The sequence below is a fragment of the Vanellus vanellus genome, assembly GCF_965231255.1.
Source record: "Vanellus vanellus genome assembly, chromosome: 8".
Taxonomy (NCBI): domain Eukaryota; kingdom Metazoa; phylum Chordata; class Aves; order Charadriiformes; family Charadriidae; genus Vanellus; species Vanellus vanellus.
This window is the reverse complement of record NC_138913.1, coordinates 12656108-12679658: the sequence shown is the minus strand read 5'-3', so window position 1 is coordinate 12679658 and position 23551 is coordinate 12656108. Positions and strand designations below refer to the sequence as shown.

The 23551-nt window shown below is 52.5% G+C and overlaps 1 protein-coding gene and 1 long non-coding RNA gene across 2 annotated transcripts; one reads left to right on the top strand and one right to left on the bottom strand.

Moving 5' to 3' along the window:
• Positions 1 to 4099: 4099 nt before the first annotated feature.
• On the bottom strand, positions 4100 to 5325 carry LOC309675146. The gene is made up of 3 exons (XR_014269454.1): positions 5099 to 5325; positions 4450 to 4544; positions 4100 to 4199 (listed from the first exon to the last, which is right to left on the bottom strand). It is a non-coding gene; the product is annotated as an uncharacterized lncRNA (long non-coding RNA).
• Positions 5326 to 5801: 476 nt separating this feature from the next.
• Positions 5802 to 22249, top strand: TFRC (transferrin receptor). The gene is made up of 19 exons (XM_082487425.1): positions 5802 to 5968; positions 7649 to 7719; positions 9528 to 9741; positions 10361 to 10583; positions 10725 to 10868; positions 11552 to 11648; positions 12042 to 12164; positions 13383 to 13478; positions 13649 to 13788; positions 14170 to 14339; positions 14647 to 14766; positions 15394 to 15479; positions 15593 to 15656; positions 16214 to 16281; positions 16657 to 16724; positions 17129 to 17210; positions 18144 to 18365; positions 18824 to 18964; positions 19257 to 22249. Exons 2-19 carry the CDS (start codon positions 7687 to 7689, stop codon positions 19497 to 19499), a joined length of 2334 nt encoding a protein of 777 aa, XP_082343551.1. The 5' UTR covers positions 5802 to 5968; positions 7649 to 7686; the 3' UTR covers positions 19500 to 22249.
• The last annotated feature ends 1302 nt before the right edge of the window (positions 22250 to 23551 follow it).

Genomic DNA, 23551 nt, shown 5'->3' with positions numbered 1-23551 from the left:
GTGCGGCCGCAGAGATAGCAGGAGCTTTGCCAGGCTGACCCCGCGCCACCAAAGGCTCCAGGTCAACAACAGCTCCTGCTAGATCTCCACCGGCCCCCGGCTGCCTGCCGCAGGGCCGCCTGCACGCTTCGTCTGTTGGCAGGAGCGGTATCAGCCCCGCGCACGCCGGGGATTTGTCCTCCTGCTGCTGCTCTCCCCCTCGGCTGCACCCGGGGAGGGCCAGCGTCTTGCCAAAAGGCATAACCCATGGGGCGGGAAGCAGCGCTAAAGCCTGGCTCTTTGTTAATTGCCTCATAGAATCATAGAATAGTTTGGGTTGGAAGGGACCTTTAAAGGTCATCTCATCTCCCTGCATCCTCTCAGCAGGGATAAAGCAGGGATAAAGCAGGGATAACTGCCCGCCCTCCTCCCTGTAGGCAGGCTGCAGGGAGCGCAGAGGGGTCCCCAGCACTTTGGGGGCTGAAAACCCAGCCAAACCCAGTCTTTGCAAGCAAGGAAGCCCCGTTGAAAGGGCCAACCTGTTTAAACCCCACTGGGGGAGAGTGTCAAAGCCTGAACCTCTTTGCTGAACCTCCATGCCAGCCTCCGGCAAGCAGAGCAGCGGTAATGAGCACCACCACGTCCACTTCCCTCCCGTGGTCTCAGTGGTGGGAGAAGCGGGAGGAGATGAGCCTCCATGCTGCAGGGAGGCAAAAAAACGCCCCCGAGGGGTCTGAGGGAGGGGCGTCCACGGGATACCCCTGGTCCGCACCGCCCTGAGCCCCGCATCTCTCCCCCAGGTTCTCGGTGGTTTCTGTCTGCTCTCCGGCTGCCAGGCGGGAGCACCGGGGCAGCTGCGGACAATGCGGATAGCCAGGCCGGACACAGGTGCTTCCCCGGGAAGGATGCAAAGACGGGTGTTATTTTGAAGGGAAGACGGAGCTGCGGCCACCTCTCAGTGTTACCTGCCACATTTCCAGTCTCTCAAACGCCTTTTCCGGGCTGCACGTGGCCCATCCTTTGTCTCCTCCACAGCCCCTCTGCTACAGAAGAGGCAGCAGATCCTCTCCCAGATGCCGGTGCCTGCCAGGATCCCCCTCTTTCCTCCGGCTGCACTGCAGTACGTACCAGGACTGTGGCAGAATAACCAGAGCTCCCGAGCATGGCCATGGGCACCTGGATTGCTATGAGCGAGAAGGATGGGGTGACCTCTCCCAAGGCAGCACGATGGCTTTTCCTGTAAGGGACAGATACAACTACTTCACCCCTCTTGCAATTGGGAAGTGCAGCAGCAAAAGCCAAAACCACAAGGTCTTCTAGAGGATGAGGATTCTCATGGTGGTGTGAAATTCTTGGATGTCGCACTGCTGGCTGGGGGAGACAGGGAGCAGTGGCCACCAGCCCCGACGCAGAGTGGGGTTGCAGCTTGATTCCGAGTTTGCAAAAACCTGGATTTCCCAGCTCCGTCCCGGAACCTGTAATAGCTGATTGCACCCCGGTGCAGCCCACGAGCTGAGCAGGGAGCACAGCCAGCGTATCATTCAAATCTGCTCCCAGGAAGGCAGGAGCTGGCACTGCCGCTTCTCCCAGTGGCTGTGATGCAGAGGAAGCAGCTGACAGACAGGGCAGGAGATCAAAGTCTTTCTTTTGTCCCCAGGTGCCCATTGCCTGCCTGGCCCTGCACCCTGGGGTGCCTCACAGCCTGTTTGCAGAGCACACGGCCCATAGGAGCCCTGTGACTACCTGCCCCACCACGGGCCACCACATCTCCCGCAACCCTCGGCCTCAGCCCATCAGCGCGCACTTGGCTGCAGCACCTCCAACTTGGCACCATGCTCCAGCACTTGGTTCTTGGCTTCTTCATCCCTTCCAGATTGAAGAGCCATGTTAGTCCCAGTATTTCTTGCCATAAAAGTGCTCAAGTCACCTCCCGATGTTGCTCTTGATAAGCTGCTCACAAAGCACTGGGCATCCTTTCCAGCCTGTTTATCTCTGTGGTTCTTGTTTTCCCTCTGCTCTTTAACCGCCTTCCCAAAACATGGGTTGGACGGCTGGTCATACGAAGGTCAGCCATGCTGCAAAAATGAAGTGAAACTGCATTTTTCTTCCCATATTTTGGTCTCATGTTTCAGCGTTAATCCTGCAGGAGGGACGCTCTCACATCACGGGGTATTGCACAAAGGAATGGGAAGTCATTTGAGTCCGAGTCAGGGGACTCACAAGCCCCTCGGGAGCTCAGAGGAAAACGGGGACAAACATCTCCTAAACTACCAGGGCCAAGCTGCAACGAGGAGGAACGCCCCGATGGAAGCTGGGCTAAAGCGAGCTGTCGGGACAAGCACAGAGGCTCCTGCACCAAATTGCAGGCAGGAGTCAGGCCAGGCAGGGAGCAGAGCGGGCAGAAGCCAGCAGGAGCTTAGTGCAAGCCGCAGATACCTACGGCGTGGCGCAGTGGGGCTCGAACAACCGCCTGCTGCAGCCACCTTCAGAGTTTAAATGCTCCCGGTCTTTGGGAATGAGGCAGGAAGCTCCAGGTAGATGGCTCTTGATTTTTATGGGCCTGAACCATGCTAAGATCACACACAAAGAGAGACTATGCATCTTGCTGGGATGAGGGATCAGCAGTCAGCAGTCACCAATCCTACACCCCCTTCCCTCTTTGGCCATTTCCCAGCTTTGGCTATCTCTGCTCCTTGCAAAAATTTTTGGCCGAGCCGGGCAGCCTGAGCTCCCGGGCTCAGCATCAGCCACAGCACGGGCACCGCTCTGCGAACAACGCAGGCACCGGGACCGAGGGAGGTGGCACCAGCCACTGACAGCCGTAGCCAACCGACCCCCACTCCCCACTGGCCACCAATGCAAGGTAAAGGGTGCTCAACTGCTCTCGGGTACCATGTTGCATTTGAAGAACCCTCATTTTAAGGTATTTCACTGTCAATGCTGGCACAAAAACACCCGAGTTTCTAGAATGTCATCTTTCTTCTCTTTTTCCTAGGAGATGTGGAGATGGGGAACTGCTCAGCACACGGTCAAACGTATTGTGGGAGGGAACAGAAAACACCTTCAGCGCGTACCTGTCAGAGCAGGTCGGGGCTGGCACAGTGGGCACACAGCACCTCCTCTGCTGGAAGGGAGGCACAGTGGATGGAGGCCACGGGAAGAAATAGAACGGCCTGCCCCTTTCCTGGCTTGCATTTCAGCATCACTCCCGGGAACCTCCCGAGTCTGAGCTCTGCTGCAGGCGTCCCTTCTCCAGTGGGACCTTGGTGTGGAAACGCTGCTGTGCTCAGCACCACTGGCCAGCAGTGATCACAGCCCTGCGCCCAGCGGGAAGGCGAAGTCTTGGAGTGGGGAGCTCAGGAGGGACGTAACAAACAGGGCAGGGCTGGTGCTGTGTTCCCCGGGTTACACTTTCCTGAGCAGCAGGCTCCATCCAGACCGTTGCGTTGAGAAACAATCGGAGGATCCAGCCTGCAGGACTGATCTAATCCCGTTCCAAACCCTCTCACACCTTCGGCTCCTACCGAGGCACCTGGCAGCGGTATGTCCCACAGGGCAGCCACACACTGAGTGACAGCAGTATCCCCCCCAAGACTGGCATCACCACACACGGTGATGGATGGAGCTGGAGAAGGGGGAGCCCCGGCACCAGAGCCTGGCTCAAACCTTCTCCAGCAAACGGAGCTGGTGGGTCCACCAGTACATCTTGCTTGGGAGCCGCTTTACAGGGGGCTTGTCTCCAGACAGCTGCATCGAGTTTCAGATCTAGTTAATCCCCCCTTTACAGGCGCGGGAATGTATTGCTTTTCACAAAACATAATCCTCTTTGCAATCATGTGTTCTGCCAAACTACAAACTTTCTGCTCCCGGCCTTCTTTCCTGAGAGAGGATTTGAGGCAATAATCCAGGCCTACTGATTTATTTCTTTAATGAGCAAGGGACAAATGAGCACAGCATTGGAGAACGTGTGCACGCCCAGACCTTGAAGCGTTCCCCAGTTCTGGCACACCTTTGAGGGATGCCCTGAGCTGAAGGACCCAGGCTGGAAGCAGTAACATCCACTCGTGCTGGAGCCCAGACAGACAGGGCAGAGGAGGCTGCGGCCGCAGACTCATGACCATGGGCAATTCCAGAGACAGCAAACATCAGCGAATGCTCAAGGAGGGTGAGATGCCCTGCAGAGTCCATGTAGCTGGGGCCTTCATGAGATTAGCCATCAGCTGAAAGGAAGCAGAGCAAATATCACAGCCCTGGTAGCCCTCGGGAAGCCACGGCAGAGAGTGCCCCTGGCAGGGGAGATCCCTTCACAGCCCAGGCTGGTGCCTGGCTGAGCTGCGAGCTCCAACCCAGCATCACACCGAGAACTGGACATGGACTTGCCAAGGGCATGGGTGGCTTATGCGTTCCCTAAATACCTCCCCATTATATTATCTACCACTTTCACTCTAACCCACTGAGCTGCTTCCTTACCCGTTTCTTCACCTTATGAAGCCTACTGAAAGAAGATGCGTGCTAAAACTTCGTTTTGTCCAATGACCGATATGTTCTACTTCTCCTTCAAGTTCCTGAGAAACAAAACAGGAAACCTCAGCGCTTTGCACCTGCTGGCTTTTACAGACGGAGCTCTGCACACCAGGGAGCTCCCACCACAGCGTGGGGTCACCCTGCCTGCCCCAGGGAAAGGGCTGGGGTGAGGACCAGTTAATTCAGGGCTGGAGCGATCCTGTGGTGTCCACCAAATTGATGCTTTCGTCAGCACAGCCTGGGTGGCCCCAGAAACTGCTCTGCATCCTGTGGCCTGAAACGGGCTGTCTGTGTTTCTGGTGTTTAAGTGCTACTGGGGCTGCCTCTCATAAAGGCCTGTCATGCTTTTCGTCGTGCAAATAAAATAGCAATCTCAGGTAGCACATCATGAAGGAAAGGCACCCTGGGTGCCTCTGCTCGTTCAGATCTAAAAAGGCAGCCCCGAGCATGTGTGACTTGATGGGACCTGAAGATGCTGATCGCTTCCCAAGGCAGAGCGAGCCCTGCGTCTGCTTTGCACCACCCAGGGAGGAAAATGTTTTTCCTGCCGGCTTCCCTCAAAATGCTGAGAGGGTGGGAATGATGGATCTGTGACCTGCTCCTTCTTTTGGCTGCTGCATCCGGTGGTAACAGCACAACCGTCCCATGAAGTGGTGCCAAACTCGCCTCCCCACGCACTTGCCCCGCTTCCAGCCCTTCCCGTGGGGGAAGCTGGAACTCGCATCCCCCTCCAGTAAAATACAGGCCGCTCTGCAAGCGTCTCCTCTGCCATCCCGAGGGCAGCTGAAGGCAATTTAAAATGAATGTAGCTTCTTCCCATCCCATCCCTTCCATCCCATCCCATCCCATCCCATCCCATCCCATCCCATCCCATCCCATCCCATCCCATCCCATCCCATCCCATCCCATCCCTTCCCTTCCATCCCATTCCACCCCATCCCACCCCATCCTTTCCATCCCATCCCTTCCATCCCATCTCACCCCACCCCACCCCATCCCTTCCACCCCACCCCACCCCACCCCACCCCACCCCATCCCATCCCATCCCATCCCATCCCATCCCATCCCATCCCATCCCTTCCCTTCCATCCCATTCCACCCCATCCCACCCCATCCTTTCCATCCCATCCCTTCCATCCCATCCCATCCCACCCCACCCCATCCCTTCCACCCCACCCCACCGCACCCCACCCCATCCCACCCCATCCCATCCCATCCCATCCCATCCCATCCCATCCCATCCCATCCCATCCCATCCCATCCCATCCCATCCCATCCCATCCCATCCCATCCCTCCCCGCAGCGGCAGCGGCCCGGCCGGAGCTGGCGGAAGGCGGTTCCCCCGCTTGGCGCGCTGATTGGCTGCGGGACGTGAGGGGGCGGGACGCGGAGCGGGGAAGTAGAAGGGCGCTGCGGTGACCGGTGCGGCAGTTGGGTCCCGGCGCGGCGAGCGGAGGGGCGGCGGGTGAGAGAGCGGGAACGGGCGGGGGCCGCCTTGAGGCGCGGCGGGGGGGAGAGGAGGGGTGTCGGGGGGTTGTGGCGGCGCGGGGAGGGCGGGCGCAGGGGCTGCACCGGCGCCGCCGCTGCAGCAGCAGCCGCTGCTCCGGTTGGCGGCGGCGGCGGCGGGGCGGGCGCGCACGTGGCCGCGGCGGAGGCTGCCATGGCCGCCTGACCTTGAAGGTGCGTAAGGCCCCGCTGCGGCGGCAGCCCCGCGGCCCGGGCGTGCGGCTGCAGGCCCGGGCGGAGGGGAGACGTGTCCTCGGCGGGCGGCGTATCGCTCGGCCCGCTTATCTGGCGGCCCGCAGCCGGGCCCTGCCCGCGATACCGGGGCCGCCCAGCCCCTCGCCGGAGGCTACTCCTATGCTTCCCCCCGCCACCACCCTCTCCTTTACCTTATTTTTGAGGGATTGTGGGTTGTTGGCCGCCTCCCGGGCCGCTTGGCGGGAGGAGGGAAGGCGCCTCCGCCGTGAGGCGCCCGGAGCGCGGGCTCTGCCCCCGGGCTGGCGGGGGGGGGTGGGGGGGGGTTTGGGCCGTGATGGGTTCGGGGTGGTGGGCTCGGGGGGGTCGCCGCGCTCCCGGGGTGCATCCACCCCTGCCAGGTGCCATGCCCTCCCCCGGCTCTTCCCTGGGTTAGGTGGTCTGGCTTTCGGGGGGCCCCGCTGTGCCCTGCCTGCCAGGTGGGAGCCTGCGCCTCGGGTTGTCACTTCTCAAAGCTGCCGGGGATTCATCTCGGCCTGCTCTCGCCCTAAACAAAAGGTGAAATGAGCGGATGGCCACCGTTAACCTTTGATCCCCCAATTAAACCTGCTTATATCGCAGAGCTCCCAGGTGTAAAGCTAATCCGCGTGTGCTTGAAGACCAGTTCAAAGCCGTTTCCTAGTAGCGCTGCTTGAGGGCATGCTCAAGTCGCGTGCTCCCAACCTACATGCCTGTCCCAAGCTGCCTAGTCACTAATACACTTGTTCTTTCAAGCATCTTTTCAAGAAGAAATGCTGAAGTAAATCGGTTACCGTTTACCTTTCAGATAAGTTTGCTGTTTAGAGAGTTGCTCTTGGCTATTCTGGGAGACTGTTCAAAACTGAAATTGCCTTCATAAAGTGGCAAAAAATATAGCCATCTAGAAGGGACCTTGCAGTTGGAAGTGTTTTGGCAGGGTAGGAGTTGGTGCTGCTTTGCCTTACAGCATTGTGCCATTCGTGGCTACCAGTCGGACTCTTGTCTCCCTTCTGTCATTGAGACAGATGCCAGGAACCTTAGATATGTGATGTCTGTTTTCACGGTTGAGCAGGTGCCTCTTGCCAGCATTCCCTGAGTGGAGGTGGCCCTACCATTACTAAGACCTTTGGCTGAAATTAGCCTTTTGAGACTGTATTACTCATTTATATACACACCCCCTCCCCCCCATCCCTGGAGTTCAACAGAAAGAGTCACTTTGTTCATCAAAACTTATATTTGCCGTGGCAGTATGTGAACCTCTCGCTCGTGTTCAAGGTTGACATAGGTTCACCAAAGTTGTGACTTATGTAGAAGCACGCACATAAAATCTATGGACAAGCATTGCACTAGTGGCAGTGACTGACCTCGGACATCTTATGCAGTGGCAGGGGAACAGCTTGACTTGACTTGTTGTGTTCTGAACTTCTAGGGGTTTGGTGAAGTTGGTGGGCACTCATCCAGAAGGCAATGGACCATGCCAGAGCAGCGATCTCTAACTTGGTAAGACACAGTCCCCCTGTGCCATTTGTCTTTTGGTGGGCTGACAATACTGCAGCGGAAAGGTCCAACAATATCTGTGTCAGTATTGGAGAAGATGGCGAATCCAAAGCAGCATTGGGTGCTACTGTGTGGGCTGTGAGCCAAAAGTCACTGTAGCTAGCCAGCCAAGATAAGGAGGTGGCTTAGCCGTTCAGCACTGGTGGGTTATCGTTAACTGCTGCAATGTCTTGAGTCTCTCAGGATGTTGATAAGGAGTCGGGGTGAGCCTTGAACAATGTTTCAGGAGGAAGTGCTGCTGAGGAAGCTGATTAAATGACTATCAGGACAATCAACATGTGCTCTATTATATTACTTTGGCGGTGGGAATTCAACCACAAGTCCAGCCTTTGAACGTGACCTGTGTTTTGAAACAACTGTGCAGGAGGAGGTAGCTCAGAGCTTGCTCAGCCAAGCCTGCTGGTCCTAGAGAACTTGGACTGTGAAATGACCCTAAGCTAGGACTGCAAATGTGATGGTTTGGTCTCTGAACAAGCATGGAGGATATATGGGGCTGAGGCATATCCTCTGCAAAGTATGAGGGGAATTCAAGATACCAAGCAGCTGAGCAGGGAGGCTTCTAGGATAGGCTGTGGTGTTGCCTTTCTGAAACATGAGCAGACAGCCACTTTATTGGGGGTAGTGTGGGTCAGAATGGAACTGCGGGTCTGAAATGACATCGGTTTAGTTTTGACCAACCAACGTGATGTCCCGTCTCTTCACCTCTAGCTGCTGACTTGTAGTTAGAGAGTGAGCCGGGAGCTACCAAGATTAACAGGTCTTGGGAGCTTGCCACCAGCTGCTTCTCCAGTACAGTGGAGAGAGGCTACAGGACTGTTGCTCCCAAAACTATTTCTCTGGCCTTTCAGCCAGTCTCCTGCCTGTCCCTAGCACAGTTGTGGCCGCAGGCAAGTTCAGCGGCACTAATGGAAGCTGAGTGGTTCTGCTCAATGCCTGGCTACGCCTGGAATTGAATTTAACTGTCTGTTAATTTGAGCAACTGCCTTGTGCACAGGCAAGTTCTGTGGACCGTTGGACAGTGCATTGCAGCTGCTTAGAAAAGTGAGCTCCAGAGTGGAAGCTGCTCTGCTTGGGTGCTGATAAAGACCCATTGAACAGTCCCAGTGGCTGGTGGATGTGGGAGCTGTATCCTCAGCTTTCATGTTAGCTGAGGTAGCAGGATTCCCATGGGTCATCTCTCTTCGGCCTGGCTGCTTTATAATACTCATCAATAGTGTAATTTAAGAGTAGCCTGGGGCAGTTTAATACAAGATTATCTAAATACTGGATGAGAGTATTTACGTCAAAGTGGATGTGGCTCAAAGGCACAACCACAGAGGGGTTGCCCTCCCTTTCCTCTGTCATGATCAAAGTTCCCTTCTGTGTGAATCGCAAATGTTCAGGTCAGATCAGCGCACTCCTGACTAAGACCAGGAGTTTCTGCTTCAATCAGCCTTTGTTCTGGGGTCACATGGGAAATGCAACTGCCGTTAGCTCTGTCATACCTGTAACAGGCTCCAAGCTAGAGACTGACCAGTGTGGCGTTGAACTTGTGCAGGGCAAACATGCTAAATAGACTCTGAGTGGGTCTGAGTCTTAACTGTGTGCTCAAAGGAGCCAGCCCAACTTCTTGACAGCCAAACACTCAGGCTGCGCTGGCACAGTTTCAGATGAACAAGCTGTATTTGGTTTGGAGTATAGGTACAGCTGGCTGCAAGGACTGTAGGATGGTGTAGCAAACTCTTCCATCATATGGCTGTCTTTCAACACAGTTTGGTGGTGAGCCGATGTCATACACACGCTTCAGCATTGCCCGACAAATGGATGGAGATAACAGCCATGTGGAGATGAAACTATCTGCTGATGATGAAGAAGGAGGGGAAATTGGGAGGCCAGAGCACCTGCATGCCAGCATGCCTCCTCCACGGAGGGTTGGGAAGAACCTCTGCTTCCTACTCATCGCAGCTGTCCTCCTCCTTTTGATTGGTAAGGAAGGGTGAGAGGCAACCACATGAAGTGGACTCCCGGTATTGAGCATATCTGAGGCTGTTCATTTGAATCTGTATTATTTCAGGAGATAATTAAAGCCTGGATCCAGGCTGCAGCCTCTTGTCACTAACTCAGAGTATGTCTAGCTCAGACTAATGGTACAGAATTGGCACAAAGAAGTGTGAAGTTTGACAGTGGAACTGTGACTTAACTAAAGGGCAAACTGGTTCGTGTGGCAAGTGTACTGGTTTCCCCTCAATTAACTCTTAACACTTCTCTAGAGATGTGGGTCAACAGATCAGTAAAGCTTGTGGTGCTCTTCTCTCAAGAGTTTTAACACTGTCACTGGCCTAAAGTAAGGATTCTCCTTCCCAAGTGGTGCTGGAGGGACTCTGCCAAGCACAAGATAGATTTACAGTGTACCTTAAAACATGCTAGCTCATGCAAAATGTCAGGCTGCATACTTCTGTCTGTCCTTAGGTATGCCAGCTTGTCAAATATGGTGTGAGGGCAGAGATGCATATTAACCCTGAAGCTGCTCTGAATGCACTTGTATGGTACAGGGCTGGTTTAGTCATCTTTCTGCAGCACGAAGAAGTACCTGTTCTGTCCTTAGGGTTTCTGATTGGCTACTTGAGTTATCGTGGACGAATGCAGAAGGCTAGCAGGTGTCTGGATGGAAGTGGCAAGTGTGAGATGACTCCTACCACATCTTACTTAGCGGACGATGATGAAACTGAGGAAGAAGAGGTTTCTGGACCACTTGTCTTCTACTGGCCTAAGCTCAAAGAGCTGTTGACAAATAAGCTATCAGCTGAACATCTTCAGGACAACTTGAGGTAACAAGGGTCTTAAAGATGTTGTGGGCTGGCATGTGGTTAAACATGGGCTTAAATGGCCCATCCAACTTGAGTTTGCAGGCTGGAGCACTGCAGTGCAACCTGGTGCTGTAGCCTAAGCTGTGCATCTGTTACCTACAGGCAAAGAGCAAATAAGTACTCTTTTGAAGCTGGCCAGAGTGAAGATGAGGCCATTGCCAGCTACATTCACGACCAGTTTTCCAGCTTCCTCTTGGATGAAGTGTGGAACGATGAGCACTACATTAAGCTGCAGGTCAAAGGCAGGTATGTTAATGAAGAGATGCAAGATCTCTTCCTTACAGCATAGATACCTGTAGGCTTCAGCAAATACGTGATTTCTGCTGAATGCAGCTGAAAGTGTGAGCCAGTTACCTCTTTCCAAAGAAGGCCTCAATCTAGCCAAGCAATAGCTGCTACTGTCTCTTCTCGGGCTTTCTAAATCCAGAGGGTATGGTAGCAACCTTCTGGATTTTTTCCTGGGACAGCTATTTCCTCAAAGCATGCCTAGGAAGTGGAGAGGAAACAAACTTGAGTGAAAACTCAGCTGAAGAGCAGATTCCCTGTGTCTAAAACTGCTAGCATGGGCAACTCTCTCTTGTCACCCGGACAGCTGTTGCAGCCCTGGCAGTGGCTCCTATAGTATCTCAGGACGGTATTGGCAGGCATTTTGTTGGCTGACAGCTCATACCCTTATGTCTTACTTGGTACTAAGACACTTGGAAGCACAGATTCTTTCTGCTACTTGTCTCATAAATTAGCCTTTATTAATGTCTCTGAACAATACCAGAGATTCTTGCACAGATGTGCAAGACTGGGATGAGTCTGTCTGTCTCAGGCTCTGCGTTGACTTGATCAGAATTGTTAGGGCACAGACTGAAATGTGGGAGCTAGGTAAATATGAAGTTTATGTAGGAAAGAACATAACACTGTCTCTTTACATTCAACAGTAGCAACAACACAGTGTCTATTCTGGAAGACGGTAAAGAAGAGAAACTGGAGAGTCCTGATGCGTATGTGGCATATAGCAAGAGTGGTTCTGTTGTTGTAAGTGATTCTAAGATCCTGGAAATGTGCTTACACACTTAGCAGATGGCAATGTCCAAAATATGTCCCTTCAAGATATGGAGTATATAAACACCTTCCCGGTTAGAGAGCTGGGGGGGAGGGGGAACATGGGGATGGGGGGACAACAGTGGGGTGAGGAGTTGGTCCATGTGGTTTTGTTACTTCTGCATCTTGCAGAAGTAACTTTAAACTTCTCTGCCGGGATCCAGCCAGGTACCTTGACAGAGTGCTGCTCCAACAGGCATGTTGCATGTGATCAGAGTTTACATTGCTGAGCTGTTAACGAGCGTCACTGTTGCTGTGACTGTAGGCTGTTTCAAGTGTCTTACTAACACAGAACTGCTGCATTTATAACCACTGTTTCTGTTCCAGGGCAAACCAGTCTACGTGAACTATGGACGGAAAGCTGATTTTCAGAAGATACAGAAGCCAGGTGTTTCCCTGAATGAAACTATAATCATCTTCAGAGCTGGAAAAATAACCCTTGCTGAGAAGGTAAGCAGTTTGTGCCCCAAAGCCAGGCCAAACTTGGCAGCAGGAAGCTATGCTTCCTCCTCTTGAAGACACACATCTATGCCTCAGTTGAGGTCTCTAGAACTTGTGTATGTAGGCTTGTCCCTGCAGGTCTGGTCTTGCTTGTTTGCATTAAGCCTCTGCGTGCAGGTCTGGACACCAAGACTGAACAGAGCTGGTTACTGTTCATGGTGGCATTCTTCTTGGCCTCTGGCAGTTTTGGTGGGACAGCCAAGTATCTGGAGTGATGGAGCTGTGAGGCAGCCTGGGGGCTACAGTGCGCAGAGCTGGCTGGTATTGCCAAATGCAGCAGTAGGGCTGCTAGAAGAACAGCGTTGCCTCCAGAGCACCTCTTGCTACTCCAGCTGGATACTTGCAAAGCTTGGCTGGAGTGTCTCACTTGGGCCCTTGCTGATTGTTCAGTGAAGGTGCTGGCACTGCATGCCCGGTCAGCTGCCTTGCATGTTTTTGTAGAGTTCCTGCTGTAGCGAGTAGAACCAAATAGCCAAACAGCCTAAAGGATCCAAGTCCTTCTGTGTGCAAGCCTGTTCTAGCTCTGACCCAGAGCTGCCCCTCAGATGGGTGCTCCTGGGGATGCTGGGCCATAGGACTCTTTCCAGTCAGACTCTGCCTATCTGCATGCACCACAGACACAGCAGAGCTGAAAAATGCTTCCACAAGAGGTGCTTGCTGGTTCTCCGGTCTCCTTCCCACTTTTCAAACTGGTGTCTAGCCTTGCAAGAGTGTTTGTACTGGTGACATACTGGAGGCAGCTGGATTGTAGGTGTATTAAACAGGGATGTGACTAGCCCACTCTGCCTCTGTTTTTCATGTGAAGATGAGCCTCCAGTGGCCTTGACTTGAGACTAACCTAATCTTGGAAAAACAGATGGAGCATAAGCAAAATTAAATAATGTCTTCTAAGCTGCTCTGAGGAGCAAGGATGAGCTGAAGGAATTGTAGGGTGAGACACTATCTGTGGAGTGTCCTAACCGTTCAAAAGGGTGTTAGACACACTCTGCCTGGAGTAGGATTAAGCTGCTAGTGTTCAGCTTCTTTGTGTACCTGTCACTATAGGGTTGCTGTTAAAAATCTGTTGTGGAGTTGGGTGTTGAGGAGCACAACCCTTCACACTGTTGCTCCATCTACATGCCTTAACTGCCCTTTCTTCAGTGCAAATGTTAATGTTCTTTGCTTCAGGTTGCAAACGCTCAAGAGGCAGGAGCAGTTGGTGTCCTGATGTACCTGGACCCCTCTGATTATGAGAACACAGATATGCTTGTCCCCTTTGGACATGTGAGTATGCAACCGGCTCTCCTCTTTGTTCTCTTGAACCTCTGTCACTGTGGACTGCAGACTGCTACAGTCCTTCTGCAGGCCTCTGGCTCAGCAGTGCTTTGTGCCCTTGTATAGAAGGAAACTGTTGGGCTTCTCTGAGACTTGAGGAATTTTCTTGCTTTTCACAGGCCCATCTTGGAACTGGAGACCCTTTCACCCCAGGCTTCCCTTCTTTCAACCACACCCAGTTCCCACCAGTGGAATCTTCTGGATTACCTCGCATTGCTGTTCAGACTATCTCTAGCAAAGCAGTAGGCAAGCTCTTCAGGTAACTGTTTCTCCTGGCTTGTGGGCTAGGCTGCTGTGGCCCTCTTGCAGGGGTGAGGATGGTGTTGAGGTGCTGTGAGCCCAGGGAGCTCTCTGCTGGTCTCTGCTGTGTATCACAGGGAGCGCTTATTGGAACTGGCTGGAGACATGTCATTTGTGTCCATGTCTCATGTCTTAAAGACTAATCTTAATCCAGTGTTGGATTCCTCTTGGCTTCTGCATCCTACCTCTCCCTGCATAGTCAGTGGGACAGGACTGCAAGCTGTTTCATGAACAGGCCCTGAACAAGGCTGCACCTGCAGTTGCAGGCTTGCTTTTTTAACAGATTAGCTAAATGAGGTCAGAGCTGGATGAGTTCAAAGGCTCTCTCCTTTTCCCTCAGTAAAATGCATGGAGAAGAATGCATTCTGGAGTGGAAAGGTGGGGTCGTGGGATGTAAGGTGATGCTGAACAGCACGAGCAAGATGACAGTGAAACTGAGCGTGAACAACGTTATGGTGGACAGGAAGATTCTGAACATCTTTGGTGCTATCAAGGGATTTGAAGAACCAGGTAACAACAACTGCCTTGTGGCTCAGTCTTGAAGGGAACCCTTCCTCTTTTGTGATTATCAGAACATGACAGCTGCTCCCAGCCACAGAGACACACTTTCTCAGCAGAACCAAGACCCTTCACTAAGGGTCAAGGAAAAAGCTGAACCATGCTGCCAGGGAAAGGCTAAATGAAAGCAAGCAGGGTGCCAGATTCAAGGGTCAGACTCCGTACTCTGTTCCTAGTACAGAAGCTCAAAGCTGCTTTTTTGATAAATGGTGTTTGCAACCTGAAGCTTGCAGCTCAGATCTTGATGTCTCCCTTGTAGATCGGTATGTTGTGATCGGAGCCCAGAGAGACTCCTGGGGCCCAGGAGCAGCCAAGGCTGGTGTTGGAACTGCCATGTTGTTGGAACTTGCCCGTGTGATCTCAGACATGGTGAAAAATGGTAAATATTTGTGTGCAAAAGCATGGGGGTGGGAGGTAATGCGGGTTTAGCTCTATGTGTGTTAACATTGGAGAGCCCAGTTGCAAAATAATCTTTTAGGAAGGCATAGGGAATCTGACAACGCTTCCTGAGGTGCTATTGCTTGTCCAACATAGACAATTTGTCTGCAGTGAGCACTTGCTTCCGAAGGACTGCCTGCTTGTATCTGGTATGGCTTGCATGCAAGAATGTCCTTGAATAACAAAACAGTGCAAATCTCAAACTTGAGCTGTCTGTTGGACAGCCAGGCCTGAAGATGGGGAAAATACTGAAGTAGCTGACCAGCTGGAGCAGTGGGGGCTGCACAGTGGCACTTAGTGTGAGTGCTCTTGTCTCCAGGGTTAATTGTGGGTGCAGGCAGCTAAACAAAAAAGGAGGGAATTGCAGACAGCATCGTTTTCTTACACAGCTCTGCAGCATGGGGGGCAGGGTACAGTGTCCATGCAGCCACTGGTGTGCGCGTTTGTCTGCAGCAGCCAGAATTCTTCAGCGCTGTCTGAGGAGCAGATGATTCATCAACCCAGGCCCTCAGTGCTAATGTACATCTCTGGGGGAAGCACAGACATCTCAGCCTCTCTCTCTTTGCAGAGGGCTACAAACCAAGGCGCAGCATCATCTTCGCTAGCTGGAGTGCAGGAGAATATGGAGCTGTGGGTGCTACTGAATGGCTGGAGGTACTGTTTCTTTGATAGACTTCTGCACGATGACTGTGCAGTTGTGATATCCCGTTCCTGTGGACTAAACCTGGTGTTGTACTGCTCATCTTAAAATACTTGTTTTGTTCTAGGGGTACTCTGCCACACTGCATGCGAAAGTCTTCACTTACATTAACTTGGATGCTGCAGTCCTAGGTAACCTGCTACACTACTCTTAAATTTCTTGAAACTGAGTGGGACCAGAATAGCTTGACAGGCATCCCTTAACCTCCAGGAATGGGGACTGTGTCAAAGGTTGCTACTGGGTGTTTGGCTGAAGACTTGTCCTTGAAGCTGGGAGGTTGCTACAGCCTGAGCCAGGAGGCAGCTCTACTAGGTCCCAGTACAGTCTTGAGGCCCAGCCAAAAGGGCACTTGCATGAATACACTTCTTGGAGGGTATTTTTTTACAGCTGCTGTGGTGTAAAAAAACTCCCTTCCCAATAAAGGGAGAAGGCATCCCATAAAAGCAGCAGGTTGAGGGGAGCACTAATGTGGAAGGGTTTGAAAGTTGAGGGGGACTTTCCTTTGAGCGTGGCAGCTCCTGGATGGCATGAGCAGCCAGACTACAGGTCCCACAAGTCCAGTCTTGTGTCTGTTGGAGATCCTTTGGCAACAAGTTGTAGATCAGTTGTTGCTCAGTCACAGGCCTGAGCAGCTCTAGCAGTAGTGGTTAACTGTGCCAACATGTCGAGCACCCTTTCATTTTTGCAGGCTTCAACCATGTGAAGATTTCTGCTAGCCCATTGCTGTACACATTGCTGGAGAAAACTATGAAGGGGGTGAGTTGAAGGGTGTTGGGCTAATCAAGGTGTCTGGTTTTAAGGAGGAACTGAAAGCAGCCAGAGCTGTGGTGGGTCACTTTCCCCAGCTGGCACCTTCTGAGGAGAAAACCCTGGTTAGGAGAAAGGGCTGAGATACTCTGGAGGGCCTTGTCTAAAGTGGGAATTGCAGTTCTTGTATGTGGAATCTAAAATCAGCAAATGCCACAGTTCAGTGGGAGCTGAATGCCCGTCTGGCATGAACTGTGCCTGTGTGGAGAAAGGTCGGGGGAGCAGACCTGACTCTGGCATCTGCACAGCAATGCAAACTCCAGGATGGACCTGGAAGCCCAAGCAGAGGTCAGAATGAGTGCAGTGATTGTTGTCTCTGTGCAGGTGAAGGACCCAACAAAGAATTCGGAAACCCTGTATGACAGAGTTGGCTCTGACTGGGTAAAAACAGTGTAAGTATTGTCATCCTGCTCTTTGGGAAAGCAAATCTCCATAAAGGAACAAACTAAATGGGTTCTGCTCTTTGTGCTGGAGTGTCATACCGCTGTCTGGGGTGGGCTCAGGGATCAGGAGCCAGGCAAGCATGAACAGTACAACACTAGTGGTGCTTAGTGTTGCCCCAAGCTGCCTGTAGGCAGCCCAGAAACCTTTTTGTAGGGCAAGAACAGCCTTGTACAAAGACTGGTGGCCGGAAATGGGCAAGCAGCCCGTGGCACTTGGCTGGGACTCCTTGCCAAAACTAGTCTTGTCTAGACAGGGTAGTCCAGTTGTCTCAGAGCTTCAACTCTAGGGCTTGTAGCTTTTCTCCTGGGATGTCCAAACCAGTTAGTAACTACTCAAAACTTGTCTTTTGCAGTGTTCCACTTGGTCTGGATAATGCAGCGTTTCCTTTTCTGGCCTACTCGGGAATCCCCGTGGTTTCCTTTGGTTTCTGCGATGTAAGTATTGTCTGCCTGCCTGGTATACTCATTCGGTGGAAGGTACTGTAAGGATATCTGCTCTCCCATGTGGCAGAGCACAAGGTGCTGTCCCAAGCTCATTGTCCATGCAAAAGCCTCCCTGGGGGAGGAGATGTCACCTCTGGACCTGGTGGCTGTGGCAGTACTAGCTGTGAAGGCTGTTCCTGGGGTATGGTTGGCCTACAGTCTCTGTTCCAGGGTCCTGAGCACTCATGTTTTGTTGAGAGAGGGGGCACTTCCTCTTCTGGAGGCTCAAATGTCAGTGATTCAGAAGCTAAAAGCACTAAAAAGATGTCAAACTTTAGCTGCTTCAGCGAAAGACTGCTACTACAGCCTGCTGGTCAGCAAGCAAAGTGCATTGGGAAAGCAGTACCATTGGCCAGAGCAAGTACTAACTCAGACTGCCCAGGTCTGCTGCTGCAGCTTGGGACTGGCAAAAACGGCATCAGCTACACAGCCTGCTCTGTTACTGCAGGTGTGCAGCTGGGAGCCTTTCTGATAACAGCTTCTTCTGCTTATGAATGCTTGGATTTTGTTAGTGTCAGATTTGTTCCACAGGAAAACTTGAGTTATCCTGCTGAGAAGGGTTGGAGGGTGTTGCTGGCACGTACCAAACTGGGTGCTGGGGTTTGCCTTCCCGCACTTCTGCAGTGAGCTCTGAGGGCGGGGGGAAAGTCTATATGGTTTTGAGTCTAACAAACTAGCAGAGCGTCCTTCTGATCCTTGGAAACTGTGAGGGATGAGATGCAGGAGCTCTACTCCCTTCCCCTGTCCTTCTAAGTTTTGCCACGCAAGTCTCAGCAGCACAAGGAGATGGAATGTGGTGGAGGTAGCAAGCAAACTGTAGTGGGAGGTGAAAAATCCTAGCTGGAGAAGCACTCTTGCCTAACTTCAATGCCTTCTTTCTTGCAGAAAGATAAGGAATATCCCTTCTTGGGCACTACTCAGGACACTGTGGAGAACCTGAAGATGACTGACAACTTGTATGCTCTTATGCGTGCTGCTGCAGAAGTTGCTGGACAAATAGCTCTCAGGCTGACCCACGATCACGAGCTCTTCCTGGACTTTGAGAGATACGGTGAAGAATTGCTAGCGTTCCAGGAGAAGTTTTTGCCCTACGATCGGGATGTGAAGGTAAGAAAGGTTCCAAGTGCATTGAATCCCTGTAGGCTGTTATTGAGCCATATGCCAATAAGGCTGTGCTGCCATTGGATACAACAGGGTGGACACCTTCCTCCTTTGGGCATGGGAGTGTAGCAACATGTGACCTCAACCAATGTTCTGTATAGAGCAGCGCAGGCAGAGTAGCTGTGGCAGACAGATTTGGCTAATCTGGCTGCGGTAAGCTCTTGAGCTGGATGTGGATGGTTTCTCCTCTGGTTATCATTCATAGCACTTTGCATCTCATTTGCACCTCTGCTGAAAGCCAATAAGAAACTGGGTGGGGAAAGCTCAGTGACCTTAGAAGAGCCTGCCAGGAACTTGCTCTGCTGCTTGGTTAAACTGGCAAAAAAAAGAAACCCAAAGCTTTTACATGGTAAGAGAGCAGCAAAAGAAGAAAATCAGGTTTGCTAACAGCTCCTCCCTCACAGGCGCTGGGATTGACCTTGAACTGGCTGTTTTTTGCCCGTGGTGACTTCCAGCGAGCTACAGATGCACTGAGAAGAGACATCGCAAACAGTGACAGGGAAAACAGGATCATCCGCAGAGCCCTGAATGACAGGATCATGAAGGTGGGTATTTACAACTGGTTTTCCTTTCTTCATGAAGGAAGAGAGTGCTGGCTGGGATGGGACGCTTCCTTAGGAGCCATGGGCACTGTGCAGACTGGTATCTCTTCCGCTTACGTAGTGTCAATGTGCTTTGTCTTCTGTGCTTGCTGTCAGGAGAGGGTCTGGCCCTTGCAGAGCCCCTGTGGGAAAGGGCTGGGTGAGGATCAGAGGTTGGGAGCTCATGATGGGGCAGATTAGGAAAGAAAAACTTGAGAGGTGAGAATATAACCCTAGATTTGCACCTCTACTACAGGTGGAGTATGACTTCCTCTCCCCATACCTCTCACCAAAAGATGCTCCCTTTCGCCACATCTTCTTCGGCAAAGGCTCCCACACCCTGCAGAGTCTGCTGGAGAACCTACACCTGCTGAGAACCAGCAGGGACAGCGTGGACGTGAACATGCTGAAGGAGCAGCTGGCCCTGGCAACCTGGACCATTAAAGGAGCTGCCAATGCCTTAGTGGGTGATATCTGGGATACAGACAATGAATTCTAGACACGGCAAACACCTGGTTAAGGTACAGGATTAGGGAAACCCACTCCCTAACATGGCATTACTCTTCTGTAGATTTTCTGGCAACAAATCTTTTTTGACCAAAGCTGAGCATAAAATTTAAATCTCACCTTGACAAATTCACAGGAGGCAATTTTAAAGCAGGTACTAAGATTACCATGACATCTCCTCTGACCAGGCTCCCATCTGACCACAGTCTAAACCGGTCACGTACAGCTGCTTGTGGGGCTTGCTCTCCAGTGTACTTGAGAACTAACAGCTCAGGTGACTCCTGAACTGGTACCTTCAGTGGGGAGGTACCTCATCTATTTAGGGTTTTAATTGTTGGCCCCCTAATTCTATGACAAAACAGGGAACGGATTCCTCTTAACACTTGTAATGTAGATCCCTTTGCTGGCAGGGAACTGCAGAGACCAACCTGTAGTTCAAAAATAAAACAACATAGTAACAGCCCACAAGCGCTGGATTATCAGCAAGCTCTGAAGTGTCTGGCCTGCCTTTACTCAACAGCAGGGTCCCAATGATATCTTGGAGGCTTGCGTCTGCTAAGGCAGGTCTCAATACCCAGGGAAAACGACCCAAAGATTATCTAACGCCCCCTTTATATCCTTAGCTAGCACCTCAGCAAGTCCTGCAGCATTGAGAAATGGCTCTAGAATGACACTTCAGACCTTGCTGCTCTGGGGCCTTTTGTGAAATCGAGTCTCTTGCTGGCCAAATCCTGTTTGACTGATGCCATTTTGCAGGATGGCTCTTGTTTGGCACTGAGATATTTATTTGTTTATTTATTTATCAGTGACAGCGTTCACTATAAATGGTGTGTTTTTTTATAGAAGATAATTATCGGAAGCAGTGCCTTCCATAATTATGACAGTTATACTGTCGTTTTTGAATAAAGCAGCATCTGCTATTACAATCAAACATGATACTGGAACTTTGCATTTAAAATAATCTAAACAGGCCCCTCCAAAAACAATCTCTGAAAACTAGCAATTAAGCTTTCTGTGGCAAAAACACCCCTCTGGAAGAAACACGGAGGTGTAAACCTGGTAGCAAGTCTCCAGGTTGGGCTCCAAAATGATCCTTAACATGCTGAAAACCTGAGTGGAAACTCAAATACTAGAAATTCGGCTTCCCTGTGGTGTCTGTGCCTCTGGGCTTCAGACTCCCTCTCCCACCCCATCCTTTCTGGATGCTGTGTGCTCACATGAGGAGCACGGCTTCCTTCCCAGCTCTGGTGGAGGGGCTCGCTATGTAGCCCCAGCTTCACCTATGGCAACAAAAAAACAAACTTCTTGTACCTCAGATTTGGCATTGGCCCAATTTTTTTTAATTTTTTTTTTTTTTAATGGCAGCTTCCCGCAAACTTCCAGTACCTTATGTATCATGAAACCTAACTGACATTATCGGGGGCAGTGTCTTCCATAATGTGTAAAGAACAAGGTAGTTTTTGCCTACCACAGTGTTATATCGGAGGCAGTGACCTCCATATGTTGCACTATGGGTGTACGTAATTATCGGGGACAGTGTTTCCCATAATTGTTCTATGCTTATCATGCAATGTCATCTGCGAAGCTTGATGGTTAGTATCTAACATGGATCAATTTCCTGCAATCCTATTTTTTTCACTCTCCTGTGGTGATGCGGATATAAACGTTGGTCTGTTATGTACTTCCTTAGACTCTACCTTCTCCGTAGGCTGAACTGTTTCAAATAGCTGTGCTGTCTTGAAGTGGCTTTCTGCCTCCAGTCGGGGGACTGGTGCTTGAATGTTTAGTGGAAACTAGGCTAGTTAGACTGTGTGCTCTGTGATTTAGTAAACTTCCTTCAAAGGAAGTTACAAAGACTTGGGGAATTAAAGGTGAATGTAGGCCTTGGGGCTGACTGCTGTCTGGAGGACTCTGGTCCACCGCTCTAGGTGGGTGTGCATACTACTTAAGAGACTGGCCTGCTTTGGCACTGGGTGGATGCTGGTGTGCACGCATGGGAAGCTGCTTGGTCCCCAGGTCTCGCTGGAAACTCCAGTCTTGCCACCTGGGTGATGTGCAGAGGGGGAGAAATGGGTGGCATCTTTCTCATTGTGCCCCTCTGCTCCCTGACCTGAAACTGAACGCTGCTGCTGTTTGACACCTGCTGAACTCTACTGCCTGTTCCTAAAAAGCAGCTGGCTGGCTGTGGCCAGCCCCCTACTCTGCAAACAGTTTGATCTGGCATTTAAACCTAAAGTGAGCGAGCGAGTGACCTGAGCCCCGGCAGTAGTCCTTGAGGGTAAAAGAACACTTCAGCTGGTGCAGAGACCCGGGCCTCCGCCAGGAGTGGGCAAGGACAAACCCTCAGCCTAGTTCCTGAGCTTGGTGCTCACCAACTTGGAGGGCTGGATTTCCATCGCTCTTTCTGGAAGCCAGATGCCCAGGCTTGTACAACTCCTTGCTCTTCTTTAACTACCCTGCTCTCTGAGGCCTGTGTACAACCCTGTCTGTGTTACTGTTTCCTAGTGACACTTCTCTGGATGGCATTTAAGAGCTGCTGTCTGGGAGTCCTCACTGTAGTGTTTGCATGCATCTTGATGTCAGACTTAATCATGCGCTTTACAGCCAGCAGAGAAAGACAAAGCCTGACTGGGCAATGCAACCGCGACTACTGGGATGGTGGGATGCCTTGGCATCTGACTGGTGTGGGGTGCTAAACTGTGTTTCTGGGTTACCTGCTGTCTGCTTGAATAAAGTTTTAAAGCTTGAATATGCAACTCCTCTCGTGGGTTATTGCAAAGCCATGATGCTGTTGTGGCCACAGGTGAACTCGGGCAGCTGGAAGGAGGCTGTTCTCTTGCCTCACCAAGGCTGGCAGCTCCAGTTCCACCTTGTTGACTTTCAATAGCAAGTCCAAACTTCACTGTGCTGCTTGACTCTGAATCCTGCCTCACCACAGACTGGGATGAGGTCTCTACCCCCCAAAACACCTTCATGGCTGTGACCTGCCTTGCTGCCTCTCAGCCTGTGGTATTGAGGTGGATGGTGGGAGGAGGATGAAGTGTCACACTTCTCATAGGCCCCAGTTTTGCAGGTGTCTGCTGCTAGGAAAGTGGTGGGGCAGGGCTGTGGGTGGTCAGCGTGAGCTGTCCCCTGCCTTGTCCCTGCCCCTTATCACCCTGGCAGGGGGGAGCGTCAAGGCACAGATTGATATTTGGTTTCTGCTGAGAGCCCCAGAGAGCTCTGACAGAGCGGGAGCTGCATCCCTGTCCCCAGAGGTCAGCTCAGGTGAGACTGCACTGGTTTGGGGCTTTGCATTTTAAACAGGCTCAGCTTTTCTGGTGCCAGTCTCGCCTCCTGCTTTACTGTATCCCGGGAAGATGCACCATTTGGGGCAGGGGGCAGCTTATCCGGGAGCCCTGCTCACTCCTTACGGGCTGTCCTAGGGTAGCTCCGGTGCCTCCTCTTCCAACAGGGATGATTGATTTGTTGGAAACAGGTTGTTTCCCGCATCTCCCTACCCAAACCTGGCAGGGCTCTCCGAGAGAGGCAGGGCCAGGGCTGCCCCGAGCTCCACTGCAACCGGGCACAGCCGGCCCCGACGGGGCTGCGGGGGGGGACGGGAGAGAGGGGGATGCAGCCCCTCTCGCCACCCAACCGAGATCAAGAATTCGGGAACAAGCCCGTGCCCTGTGTCCCGTCTCCTCCCGGTCCCTGCGGTGGAGCTCTCCCGGGGCCGGGCGCTGCCCCGCGGTGAGTTTGTCCGTCTGTCCATCCCCGCGCCCCACTCCTCCCTCCCTCCCTCCCTCACCCGTCCGTCCGTCCGTCCGTCCGTCCCCGCTCTCTCCGTCCGTCCCCAACCCCCCCGCCCCCCCCCCGCCGTTACGTAAAGCGGCGACGCGGCGCCTTTAAGAGCGGGGCCGGGCGGGCGCGCGCCGCCCCGGGAGCTCGCGCCGGCGAGGGGGGGCAGGCGGCGGCGGAGCCGGGGCTCAGCGGCGCGGCTCGGGGGGGGGGGGGCGGCCCCGGAGGGGGGGCTCCCCCAGAGTGCGGGGCCGGGGCGAGGGC